Source organism: Enoplosus armatus, chromosome 20 (assembly GCF_043641665.1).
Source record: "Enoplosus armatus isolate fEnoArm2 chromosome 20, fEnoArm2.hap1, whole genome shotgun sequence".
NCBI lineage: Eukaryota > Metazoa > Chordata > Actinopteri > Centrarchiformes > Enoplosidae > Enoplosus > Enoplosus armatus.
Window position 1 is genome coordinate 10241639 of NC_092199.1, and position 14222 is coordinate 10255860.

Genomic DNA, 14222 nt, shown 5'->3' on the forward strand with positions numbered 1-14222 from the left:
CAATTTTCTGTGTTCAAGGTGTCCCTCAGAGTTAGGTCTGAGCAGCACCAGCAGCGTGAAAGTGGAGGAGGTGGAGGAAGGATCTGAACCCGCAGAGTTCACGAAGGCTCTTGGCCCGCAGGACAAGAAGGCCTATGACTGCATGCTGCAAGGTGCGTCCTCACATTCACACGCAACTTCCCAAAATATCTGCCAGGAAGAGAGAGAAAGATCATTATTGACTGCTTCTGTTCAGTGCGTGAGCTGATGTGTGTGTGTGTGTGTGTGTGTCTCCAGATCCAGGGAAGTACAACTACACACCCCGGCTGTTCCGGCTGAGCGCCAGCTCCGGGGTGTTCGAGGGGGAGGAGCGGCTGTATCCAGCCAGGGTGACAGAGGGAGTCATGGCGATGCCCTTCCTGCAGGAGAACCTCTACTCCGCACAGCAGCCAGGTACCACACACACCTGCAGCAGTGTTACATTTCAGTGAATTATGTGCTGTAAAATGTTTGGTCCTTGTCTGACAAAGAAGAAATACAAAATTAAATTTATTTGCCAGCAACTGGAGAGTATTTATTGACTAGAAAATGACTTATTACTGTTAGGTTACATGTCAGTCACTGTCCCATATTTTGAATCTTTTTCCGCCTTGTGAGTCATTCATCAAAATAGTTTGTACATTTTAGAGATTCATCTTGATAAATACAGTGTTCTGGTTTTTTTTTGAGTCATCCATGTAAGTGCTCTGGCTTCTTATCTTATTCTCATGCTATTGCTTCTGCAGCCCTGTTCCTGCTGGACAACCGTATGGAGGTATACCTGTGGCAGGGCTGGCAGCCTGAAGACACACCGTGCACCGGCTCCGCCAAGATACGCTGGAACAACGAGAGGAAGTGTGCCATGGAGACCGTGCTGCAGTACTGCAAAGGTCAGACAACCACTGTAGCTAAACAGCCTGTGTGAGGATTTCATCTAAAGTCTAAAGTAACTGATCAGAACTGGTGCTCTCATTTACTGTCTTTCAAAAGAGATCTATGTCAACAAAAAGGGAGGCCACGTGCAGAATTATGATAATAAATTATTGAACCAAACATCCAACTGATTATTTATCAACAAGGCTTTTGTCATTTTCAACATCTGCAGTCACTGATAGTAAAAAATATTTGTTTTGTCTTTATGCCATCAGTGTTTTGAGCAACTTTTCCCATAGAGTAGATATCTGAACTCAAAACGGTTTGATTTACAGAGAAGAACCCCCGGCGCCCCCCTCTGGCTTATCTGGTCCTAGCAGGCTGTGAACCTCTCACCTTCACCAACATCTTCCCATACTGGGAGAAGGACCCCAGTATCACAAAGGTGGGATACTTCTTTCTTTTTTCATTGTGATGTCTCTGTTTTTACTAAGCGAGGCTGCGTCAGGGTTGGAAGAGCTGTCCCAGAGTATCACATCTTAGACAGGCAGACTGACAGTAGAAAGAATCCAAATCATCTCACTCAACCAGATCTGTTGAAGTCCCCCCCCCAGATATGTCTATTTAAAGCTGGCATGCAGAATCACAGTCAGTGTTAAGTGAAGAGTTGTTCGACCTACTTTAACTCGTATGTGCACGCAGGCCGAGAGCTCCAAGAACAAGGTGATGTTGGTAAAGGAGGCGCTGTCTAAGCTCAGTAAGCAGCAGTACTCCATCGAGGAGCTGACCAGGAAGCCGCTACCAGAGGGAGTGGACCCCCTGCGCCTGGAGGATTACCTGTCTGACCAGGACTTCAAGGTAGGACACGTTTCATTACTCTCAAATAGGATCAGAAGACTTCATCAAAAATGTACCTTGCATCTTTATTTTTGCATGCAGACAATAGAAACCTCCCACAAGCTTCCTGGAAGTTAAATCAATCAGCTGTGTCTTTGTTTTGGTTGATCATACATGTTTATATAGAGCATAGACGCATCTTACAGCAAATATACCCATAGACAGATTTAGAATGCTTCATAGATACTGAGAGATAGTCTATCATTCATAAACACTTTTAATTGAGGCCCCATATTTTTATGTTTTGCAGACACTTCTTGAGATGAGTCGAGTTGAGTTCAACGCTCTGCCAAACTGGAAGCAAAAGAATCTGAAGAAAAGCAAGGGCCTGTTTTAAAACGCATCTCTTTGTACACAAATCTGCCTGTTTTTTTTTACGTTTTCCACAGCTTTTCTTAAATTTTTTATTCCGAGAAAAATACATCTTGTCCTCATTTTGTAAAGGATAAAGAAAAGCAAATGTACAATTTTGTTCAAATGTTGATCTATTTTTAATAAGGATGCCATTTTTAATGTTTCCCTGTGTCCCTGAAATATTTTAGCCGACAATTATGTGCAATTGTTAATCTTTTTGATGGCAAGCTGTTTTCCTTATATGGTTAAAAAGTAATAGTTACCCTCACATTATAAATATGTAATATACTATAAATGAATGTGTTTTTGTGTTTACTCCAAAGCGAGAATGTGTTTGTATAAAAGTTGGCTGTGGTTTTAAAACTGAGGGAGTGATTCATTGATTTTTATATTTCAGGGGAAAATAAACAGCTCTGTGTAATGGGATTAAATTGTTCAGCAGAAGTGTCTCCACTTACAAGCTGACAAAGAAAAAAAGCAAAACAAATCAAAGTTCAGAGAACAATCCATATATATCCAAGATTGTATTTTAGTTGGCTCATCTCGTGCTGCAATTGTAAACACAAAAATATTCAGTTTTTATCTTTTTATTTTTGTATTATAACAGAAAGTGTGCCGAGGTGTGTGTGTGTGTGTGTGTGTGTGACAAAGTAGACTGCAAAACCCAGAAGAAAACTGAAATATGAAACGTTAACTCTTGACTTGGCAACCATTACATGTGTCATTGACCCATAATAATTTTGGTACTGGATACTTCCTGGTTCTCATGAATAATTTCCTGTGTGCCAGTGATGGCAGCCCTCTGATCAACTGGTTGTTTGGGACCAAATCTAATCTTTTTGTCTTGTTATGTGTTTTTGTGTTTTGTGAATCTGTGTGTGAGTGTGTGTGTGTGTGTGTGTGTGTGTGTGTGTGTGTGTGTGTGTGTGTGTGTGTGTGTGTGTGTGTGTGTGAGGGTAGATGTGCAACTTTAAAAGTATTAAGCGTGTGTGGGAATGTAAGAGAGACAGCGAGAGAGTTACTGTGCTGTATAAACTGCCTTTATACTGTAGCTGTAGATGACACCACAAATGTATTCTGCAAAATGTGTCCTTGTATTTGTATGTTATGTGTAAAACATACCGTTATAATGACTGCCTGCGATGTCTCAATTAGGGAATCCTCTGCATGATGTTCACAAAAATGTTTTGCTTAACAATCACGTATTAACTTCTTTTTTTTTTGTGATACATAAGATCTGCGTTACATGTGGAGACAGCAGGCCAGCTTTTATTTCATGGCACATAAAGGTTAACATTGGTGGTAGGGAGATGAGATATTAATGCTCAGGATTCCCTTTTAAATAAAGTATTTTTTAAAAGTGTTTGTTCTGATCTTCTTTTAAACAGCACAAGACACACATGGACACAAAGAGGATCCATGGGGGGCTTCACGATGGCATTTTGACATGGCGCGGTAGGAGACGCACAGGTGTAAATAATTAAATTAACGACAGCTTACTGGGGCACTTAAATGAGCGGAGCCATCTTAAGTGTTATGAGTAACTCCTGTGTTTCAAAATGTCTGCTGTGAAAAAGGCCCATTGGGATCAATTTAACCACATGTTCTTGTTTGGAATGACTAGTAGACGCAATTCATTCATTCATTCCACTGGTGTGTTTTTTCAGATATTTTAAAAATAGGCTTTTTTCCAACCTGTGTTCCTCACACATGCTGCTTTAAAGAGTCCATGATGGCTCTTACAGTATCTGGACATGTTATCAGTTCATCATCTGTAGGAGAAAGAAGAAGACAGTCCACAGACACCAAAATCCTGCACAGTGTGAACTCTCACAGTGGATTATTGTGGTAACCTTCCTCATGGCCGCCATTTAGACTTAGACAGCAGGAAAAGCACAGGTGGAACTTATAACATTAATGATGGCTCCATTTAATTCAGGGGACTACGAAAGCTCTGCCAGTGAGCCAGCGGGCGCAGTACCAGAGTCCTGGAACTGGTCCATCTACATTGAATACAGCCGTGTTCATGTGCATGTCATCATCTGTGCTTGACAAGTCAAAATGTCCACTGTGAGAAAGGTCTGCTGTTGCTTCTATAATTCTGTTTGATTAGGTGCTTTTAAGAAAAAGGTTATCTTATTTCTAATTTTTCTGAAGACCTCCTGAAGTCTTCTGGTAAAGTTACTTTGCAAACTAATGCATCACAGCAGGTTATAGGTAATAGTGACAGTCATTTTATGTTTCACCACCAGGGGGTGTTGTCTGTCCAACCTTTACACTCTTTCCTTATACATCTGTGCAGCCTTTTGGGCCATACATAATCAATAAGTGATGAGTGGAAAATGAAACATTTAAAACAAACAAAAACAAACCAAAGGAGCTCCTTCAAATTGTTTTTTGTGGGCAGAGGACAGTTTTGTCGAACATTGTGTCAAAAACCTTCATGAATATCCATTATGTTCTGCCTGACTCATGCATTGCAATAGCTGTTTTAAACAACACCTGCTTGGCTGGGATGCAGCACATCTGTGCATCACACGCTCAGGGTCACCGGCATACTGTAAACACACACAGATATGTGTGTATCACATAAACGACACACTTATTAAAACATAAACCCGCTCTGCGTCTCTTCCCTACAGATCCTCCTGTCAAGCTGATGCCAACAAACATGCAGCAGCAACGTTGTTTCCACAACAGATGGCAGGAAGCAGCCGCTGCGTCCTCCAACAGCAAATGGGCGTTTACTTGTTTATTTATGATCTACTCTGTCCTGCGAGCATTAATCGCCTGCATCGCTCTGCCTCCTGGCTCAGGTGCCACGGCAGCACACAATGCGGCTGACATGCAGGCAAACAATGAAGCCGCTAATACAAGATTAGCTTGAGTAATAATGTGCTGGATATGAGACGATGGAGCTGAGTGGGCAGCTTTGGAAGAGAAAACAGCCCAGAGCTTTGATCAGGCCCCAAATTATGTCTCAGCATGAGCCTGAAGACCTCCTAAACTCTGCCTGAACTCATGCTTAAGCAATATTTAATGAAGTATATATAAAAAAAGAAAAGGTTCTCATTCGCCATTCTGCAAAAGTGGCACAAATACGTAAGTTCTACTCATACAACTTGACCAGTGCAACAGTACATACTGTCTTCCTCTGCTTTCAATATTAGTCTGAAGAAGTTATAGGCTGCATTTAAAGTGTCTCATGTACATTATTGTCAATTAGTTTCACTAAATTTAAAACCACTTTCAGTGTTAAAAGACAGATTGGATTAGTTTGGCATTTTGGGAAGTAAGCTAAGCTAACCAGCTGTCCGAAGGTAACAAAGTCCAGAACCTCTAAAGCTCACTTTATATTTTAATCCGTGCAAAACTGAAAGCGTTAAAACAACAAGTGCCATGTGCCGGACTATTTCTTGGCGTGGTGCAATAACTTCCTGGAATCTCTACTCCACCACAACTTCTTTTTTACACTTTTTTGTACAGATTAAACATTTAGTGAGCTGGTCGTGGATTTTGCTAGCTTTGGACAGAGCCAGGCTAGCTGTTTCCCCCTGTTTCCAGCCTCTATGCTGAGCTAAGCTAACCAGCTGCCGACTGTAGCTTCATATTCACCGTACAGACATGAGAGTGGTATCAATATTCTCATCCAACTCTCGGCAAGAAAACAAATGTTACCAATGTATTGGACACAATTACAACATGAAACACCCTGTGTGTTTACCACATTTCATTCTAGGTTAGTTTTTTCTTGAATTTTGCCTCAGCATTTCTTCAACTTTGCCAAAACTGTCATTTCCAACCTATTCTCTTGTGAGCTGCTTGTGCTGATTTCAGAACTTGAGCAGTGTAATTTTTTTGTGTGTTTACCTTTTGTGCGTCAAGATGTAATGTTGTCATAATTGCAGAGTAGAAAACATCATGAAAACAGCAGGATAACAAAAGAAAAATATTTCATAAAGGCCATGTCCAAATGAGACATGATAGGAGAATCGATTGCCCCAGAGAGAGCAAATCAATTCTCATCTACAATATTCACGTGCGTCCTGCTTTTTTTTTTTTTACGAGCCTTCTTTCACTGTAAGATAACATGTTTATTAGCTGGAGCAGCAGAGATGAACCCGGCCGTGTTGAGGACAAGTGAGTCCTTCACATTCTCATAACTCACAAGGCAATAGTGTTTGGCTTGCTTGGAAAGAGGAAAAAAAAAACTCCTCTTTTTATGTGGGAAATCCAAGGCCTTGAAAATGTAATTGTTCGCTCTGAGTGCAGCAGCCGATATTGAACCGAAACAAACCTGCAGTAACCTTGGATGCTTGTGTGTTCCTGTATGTGTGTGTGTGTGTGCACTGAGGAGAATCAGTAGGAATAAAGGTGATAATGTTGCTAATCAATGCTGCTCTCTGGCTTCCCTCCCAGCAGCGCTCCGGCTTTGGATTCCTGCTGCTGAGATGAACTCGCCAACTTCTCCAGGACTGCATAAAAGCTACAGCGGGATTAACTCTCTGAGCTGCACAACACGAGCACTTCAGAATATGCACAGATCAATCAGGTGTGATTCACATCAGCTTTACTTTCTGAAAGTTTTAAACAAGACAAATATTGTTTTTATATCTTTGTATTTGACCGTTATGGCCTTAAAGGGACACGCCACTTAATCCCTGTACGGAGGCTACATGTAAAACACTGTAAAATACTTTCTGGCGGCCATTTAATTCTGATCTTTGTCCCATAAATCTGGTGCCTTATTCACAAGGTATCTCATCTTACCAATGGCAGTCCTAGATAATAGTTTTCTTTTATGTGACAAAATAAATCAGCTGTACCATTAACTCAAAGTTGCCAACATTTCTATTCGACCGAATAGTTTACTGCAATAACACACGCAGCCACAACAGCAGATCTGCTGGTAATGACCACATTGTGGTCCCCAGCCAATTTTCACGCAAAATTTTCTCTCAAGTTGAAACATTTCAACTTGCGCAAAAAAAAAAATCGCTTCACATTTGGTCTGAACACCTTGAGAGTGTTTCAGGAGGTGATCTCCTTGTACGGGAATTTAAATGGAAAAAGAAATAAGAAAACTCTTGCAAAGCACACATGTTTTGGATTAGGAGAGCTGCTCCCACTGAGCCCACTGCTGAAGTGAGCATTTATATTGTCTGGTGTGTAATGTCAGCGGGTATTTCCAGGCAGCAGATGGTGACAGTTTGCCTACTTAACATCAGCAGTAACACATTCGAACACTCACTCACACACACACACACACACACACACATACTCACACACCTGAACTGTACAAAGAGAGAAAACAAACAAATTCATACCCTTCCCATTCCTACACCAAAAGCAGATACCTTACTCCACTTGCATGCATAAACTCCCCCTTCTCACACACACACACACACACACACACACACACACACACACACACGCAGTGACAAAAGCCTGCCTGTATTGACCATGACATCATCCCTGTTTCCTGCGGATAAGATGGGAACTACGGATGACAGATTGATTGAAAGATCTTCTTCCATCTCTCATCCATCATTTCAGCCTGTTTATCATCTTCTTGCTGTTCAATCCATCTGCTGGAAGGAAAGAGAGAATCATTTAGGCCGAGCGCTGACCGTCAAGTCACCCAGAGGGGTTTCAGGCAACACAGCTGGGGCTCTGGCATAACTACCCTCCCAGAAAACAAGAGGAGCACGATGTCTTTGGTTTCAATTAATACAAAGTGACATTTACTTGACCTTGTCTTTCTGATTATCCAGGTAGCAGACCTCCTCCTCCTGACGGTGATGTAGACTGAATGTTATTGTGGCAGTGGAGCTGCTCGATAATCTAATGCCAAAAATTCCCTACCTGAGTGATTTTGGGAGAAACCCAAATTTTAATCTCAACACATGGAGGGATTTGTTTAAGCTCCACTCAGATATGTCTCAGATGATGATGTGGGAAGTTTGGATTTTGAATCCATTCTTCTTGCCAATATGTTTTGCATATGTGTTCCACTTTTGAGTTATTGCAGCTGCTGTAAAACTCACTAACTCACTTATTTCACATTAATATCTGGGCTTATTTGTTTCTTCTATTGTGGGTTGTGTGTGTACTAAACATTACAACAAACTATTGGACAGATCAACACACCGATGGACCTTTCGAGATGATAGAAGTGAAACACCTACGCAGCATCCTTGTGGGTAAACAAACACAAACTGACTCAGAAGCTAAAAATATTTAAAGTTAAATGCATAAATTCAGTCTTTTGTGTTGAGAACAGTGCACCCTATAACACAATGATTCCCAAACCAGGGGTACTTGTACTTCAAGGGGTATCTCTGCAGTTCCGAGGGGGTACGTGGAAAGATTGTAGAGTATTATGATTTCATCCATACATTTGTGTTGAGGAGGAAACTAGAAAATTGCATTTCCTGCTGAAAATGCGCGTGAATGCTGACGGCCAAAAAACATACAGAGGAAGAAGAATAGTATAAAATTAGTTAGCAACACTTGAAATAGTTAGCTAAAAGTGATGGAGAAATTGAAATGTCTAGCTTCTGCCTCTCAGATCGGTGGTAATGCAAATTTGACCTAACCAACCGAAACACTGACAATTCAATTGTAGGAAAACATGTTACAATAGCCACTTTACGTAATGTTTTATTTGGAAATGAACACATTTGGAACATGGAGGGATCAATGAATCTTGACAGCGATGTATGGGTATGTCAGACAAAAAAATGTTGTGAACCACTGCTGAAACACTATATTTGTTTTAATATTGTAATTTGAATGCAAAGTAACACAATTACGTTCACAGAGGCTAGAAAGCACTAAACTTTGACAGCCCACCAGCACAGAGAGCTGAATGTTTTAGGATTTAGAAGGCGCTTATTCAGAGAAACTGACATTGGGAGCAACAGTACAATAAATTAAGAAACGCCCATTAGAGAGGAATCCCGGGGTCAAAGCTGTAGAGCACCCTGCCGATAGATGTGAACACGTATTTCTTTATCCTTGAAACTGTAATGAAAAAGCTGTGATAAAGGAGTGCTCCAGCAAAATAAAATAGTTACTGCAGAAAGGCTTGTAAACATGACATGACATGTATACTGGTTGGTAAGAAATGTGTATAATGTGGACTCCTGCAGAAAATATTACTGGTCAAACATTTCAGTTTGTCTAATACGTTGGGTTATGACCAAATACCTGAAAAATAAATGACATTTCCATCAGCCTCAGCTGTACCTTGTGTGTAGCACTAACCAGTAAATGACGTATTTTCTGACACTTACTCTACTTATTGCTCTCAGAATACAATCCTGTGACTGTACCGACTCCATTAGCCAGGGTCGCTGTTAAATAACATCATCTTAAAACCTCTTCAGTAAATCACTATGATCAGAATCAAGAGCCTCAGTTAAAGTATTGTGAGTCTTCTGAGTGTCGTTAGAGACAACAGAGTCATCGTTGGCGTCACTGTGCTTTGCAGATCTCTGAAAGCAGACTGAAACTTGCTTTTTGCTATATGTGTCTTAGGGATTTTAGCAGGAGGAGACAGCTTTGTAATTGAACCATTATTTCTGTATGATGATGGGACCCTGTTCTGTCTGTACTTATTACAGCCAGTGAGCCTTTTTTTGTGCTTACCGTCTAATCCTTGCTAAGCCCATCGGATTCTTTGGCACAGCTAAATGGAGTTGTCCACTGTTTGATATGGAGTGACCTTCTCTGTGGCAGAGGAAACTGAATTAGTTCTGCGAGGGCGCTGTGTCTCTCAAGCTATATAATACCCCTCTCCTGCTTTTTGCATGAACGGATTTGCCTCAAAATGACACTTCCACCATTGTGAGCGTCACCCACTTCTCACTGACTGATAGCAATAATCTGAGCAAACTGTGTAGAAAGAACTAAATGTCTAAAGATGACAAAATGATAGCAATTTTATATAGAACTTTCTGTATTTTAGTGTTTGTAATAGCGTTCACTTTCCCTCCCTCTGCCTATTTTCTCTCTTTTGTGTCCATTTCATCCTGCAGTTTTCATCGTCATTCAGCCTCTCCTTCTGAGCCCATCTTTATCTCCACCTTTCTCCTGCGTCGCTGTTGCAGTAGTGGATTATTTATCACATTTCTTGCAATTTCTTATGTAATTGTTCCACATACAAAAATGTCTACATTTTGGATTTTTTAGCATATTCTCTGAAATTTATGTTACGTCAGTCCTGCTAACCTTCAGGATTTTGGGTGATCATTTTAATAAATATGCAGCTACAGCCCACAGCCGGTTAGCTTTTCTTCAGCTCGTCTGTCCAAAGGTAACAAAAGTGGCCGAGCAGCACTTCCAAAGCTCACTAACTGACAAGTTATATCATGTTTGTTTAATCTGTACAGAAACCGAAGTGTAATAATGACAATTCACTGTTTTATGGGGGTTATGTACTTGTTGGCCAAGCGCAGTGACTTCCTGGAGTCTCGGCTGGTTGAGACTATTTCTTGGCGAGGAGGAAGTGTTCCTAGCCAACAGCCTCCGACCTTGATTCCACACTTTTCACAAAACACAAATAGTGCATGTCTCATTTGAATTGAAACCCTTCAAAAACAATTCCTCTGAACCTCTCTAAAACCAATCAGCAGCTGAGGGTTTGATGAGGGCTTGATATATTTCATCAAGGACACTGTAAGGTCAGTTCAGCCGGGACACACAGTGTAACAAGAGGATATTGAGTGGTGTGTGTAATAAAGCTGTCGCAGTGTGTGTGTAAGTGTGTGTTTGTTAGAGTGAGGCGGGGGAGTTGGGCTCCAGTCATCTGTTTTGTATTTTGTAAGTATTTTCTGTAGTATCTGATTAGGTTCTATGTTGTTATCACTGTTACATCTATTTCTACAGTATATGTGCCTCCTGTGGTTTTATACAAACTCATTCTCCTACGCAGATGCTGTGAAATTGCTTTTATAGTTGTGTTTACCTTTGCCTGTAACGCTTACTGCACACACACACGCACACACACACACAAGTACACGCACATACTCATACATACACACACTCATACATACACACACATGCTGCATAAGTACTTGCACATGTATCAAACAATATTCAAAATATTTATAAATCAGTATATTCCCAGCTGGGTTTCAGCGTCACTGCAGGTGTTTTGCAGCTCTGTGTCACTTTCAAAACAGTTTTTCTGTTTCCCTGTTTCTCCCTCTCATTTTCCCTCCATCTCCTCTTCCCCCTCCATTTACTCCCTTCATGTCTATCTTTTCTTTCATTCTCTCTCTCTCTTTCCCTCAATATGTCAGCCTCCTTTCCTCCCCTCTCTCCCAATCCATCCTGCTCTCCATCTCTTTTAAATCTTGAACAATCACCAGCAGTGGAAAGGCTATTTTGCACCTATCTGCCAAGATATATATATCAACCGGCATCTGCAATTTGACGTCAGAGGTGCTGTTGTATAAACCTCAAAGCACAGAAGGAATGTGTGTGATGCGGCCTTGATAGGTTTCCCCACTGAATATTTAACAAAGGAACTTGGTTTTATTTGCTTGAAAGAAGCTATACATGCTCTTTGTCGCACTCTTCTCTGTCCCTTGAGACACTGGACCTTTGTCGATTGGCGCATGTGTTGTTCGCTGTTGCCAAGCTTGATTAATCTGATTTAGAGCTAAAAACTGCTCTCTAATGGTCTCAAATGGTTTCCCTTAACAGGCTTTTCCCATTTGTAAAATGTATTTGCGGTGTCACAGGCTATAAACGTGAAAAATATCACAATTTAATAGCAGGCTTCTGTTGCCATCCAGATGACAGGATTGCAGCGCTATTAAAAATGATGGTGACTGTGTAATTGTGATTAATGTTGTGTGTCAGTGTGTGTAGCACTGATGGAAACGCTAGCTTCTGTGCTAACTGACCGGCTAACCCCCCCCTCCCCGGGCCCCGAGGAAGTAATGAACTCAGTGCACACACGTAGCATGCACTGTCACAAAGGATTTATATATTCTACACAAAAGATGACACATCACTGCGCAGCCTGCACATGTGCAGAGACACTCTTTCTAAAGTAAAAATGAATACCTGTCGTCTTCACATATCTGCAGAGCAGGGAGACAGTGAAGTGTTTTCTCGGCCACAGACAACACAAACTTTAATTTCATGACATCAAAGAGCCATCTCTTCCTCTCAGCCCCAAACCTTCTGTTTATTTCCTCCACTGTACTCCAATTTTACACAGGAGTGTAATTTTCTGTCAGCAGCACAACATCTTGCCTTTCATGTCTGTGCCAAATGTTGTTTGTAATGCCGATATGTGTGTTTAAGTGGAACGTATAAAGGTGAAATGTCCAGAAGAGGATTTAGATTTTTCATTATTTGCTTTCTCCTTAATATCTGCAAATGTTCAGGAAGATTTGTTTTGGTAGGGTCCTCTGTTGTTTTATATATCGCAGTGATGTAATAAACATGATACAACATCAGCAATTTTCCATGAGAAACTCAATTTCAGCAGCAGCAGAGGGGATTCTCTGTGGTGCTCACTATAGCTGCATTTTTTTTCACGTCTCACCTCAGTGCAGTCTATTACAAGCATTTGCTATCAAGGGAGTTTATTACGGGTAAAAAAAATCACCATGATCTCTCCATTTCCACCCGTTAGCGTGTGTTTCCCATAATGGCACCCATACGCTTTGACATGTTTGTAAAATACTCACTGCGACCCTTCCTGACAAGGGGTTATGAACAAAACCATTTCCCTGCTGTTTTACAGCCTCCCTGATGATTTCTGCTTCTGCTGGCTGGATGCATTTGTTGTGTGCCCCCGATCCATCTCAGCATGACCCAGAGGTCATGCTGCAATGCCACGGCAGCGTTTTCATGCACCGAAAAGAAGCCCAATCTGTTTGCTTGTTTTGAGGGTTATCTTGATGGATGGGATGGAAGGCTTAAAATAAGCTGTCAGCCTTGTGGTAAAACCACAGTTGTGCAATTTATCATTATCACAAGTCCACGCCTGCATGTGCACACATACACACATGCACTCAAACTCACATTCACCTACTATTGCTGCACAAGTGTAACCTCATTTATCAATTTGGTGAATTTATTTTCTGTATCGCAAATTCCAAAGTCAAAAGTTCCCTCGTGCCTCTCAAGCTGAACCTTGAAATTGTTAAATTGAAAAAGATTTTTTTTCTCTTCATCAGAAAGAGCCTGATTTGCAAGACCTCAATTAGTGCAAAACAAATTGGACATTCAAAGGGGAGCTTTGATGTTGCAGTTGCTGTGCATAAAGCCATACATATTTCAACATCAAATTAGGAGCAAGCCCTTGTAGCCGTACCCTGTACCTACCTACACTTTTATCTGACATATTTAACTTCCAATTACTCTGAGGCTCCATTATGGCCCTTCTGTAGTCCCCAGTAAACATGTTATTAAGTTGCCTTTTCATTAAAGGAAAATACGCATCTTCGCTTTCTTGCAGTTAAATGAGAAAGAAACTGAAGCATAATAACACCAATTAACAGTTTTACGTGGGCTTCTGTGCCGGACTACTTCTTCGTCAGGGTTCCTGGAGTCCCCTGGCAACATTACGGTGACAACAAGACTTCAGGAAATTGTCCCACGCATAACCCCCCTTGAAATGGAAAATAACCATTTTTGCACTTTGTTTTTTGTACAGATTAAACAAACAAAATATAGCATGTTAATTAGCTAGCCTTTGAATAGAGCCAGGCTAGCTGTTTCCCCGTGTGCAGCCTTTAAACTAAGATAACTGGCTACTGGCTCCAGCTTTATATCTAACGGACAAATATCAGAGTAGTCTCGATCTTCTCATGTTCCCAAAATGTCTGATATCCTTTCAGGTCTTTCAATAATTGTAACTGAGTAAAGTTACTCTCCTTTTCCTCTTTTTTTCCCCCATAGCCTAGCCTAAAATCTAGCCTGAATCTTAATCTCTGGCAGTTTAGCTTTCTTCCCCCTTTACCTGATACAAACAAATAATCTTCAAGGACTTCAAGGACACACTTGGCTAAAGATTTCTTTTTAACTTACACTTTGTTGTATTCCAGTCTCAG

At 41.0% G+C, this 14222-nt stretch overlaps 1 protein-coding gene across 1 annotated transcript in view; it reads left to right on the plus strand.

The window, feature by feature from the left end:
• Positions 1 to 3505, plus strand: part of svild (supervillin d) — a 42426-nt gene extending 38921 nt beyond the window's left edge. Inside the window, exons 24-29 of the mRNA XM_070926733.1 lie at positions 19 to 152; positions 277 to 432; positions 765 to 908; positions 1227 to 1336; positions 1594 to 1749; positions 2039 to 3505. Of these exons, the coding sequence (XP_070782834.1) occupies positions 19 to 152; positions 277 to 432; positions 765 to 908; positions 1227 to 1336; positions 1594 to 1749; positions 2039 to 2125 (787 nt within the window). The 3' untranslated portion in view covers positions 2126 to 3505. The remainder of the gene's footprint in view (positions 1 to 18; positions 153 to 276; positions 433 to 764; positions 909 to 1226; positions 1337 to 1593; positions 1750 to 2038) is intronic.
• Positions 3506 to 14222: the final 10717 nt, after the last annotated feature.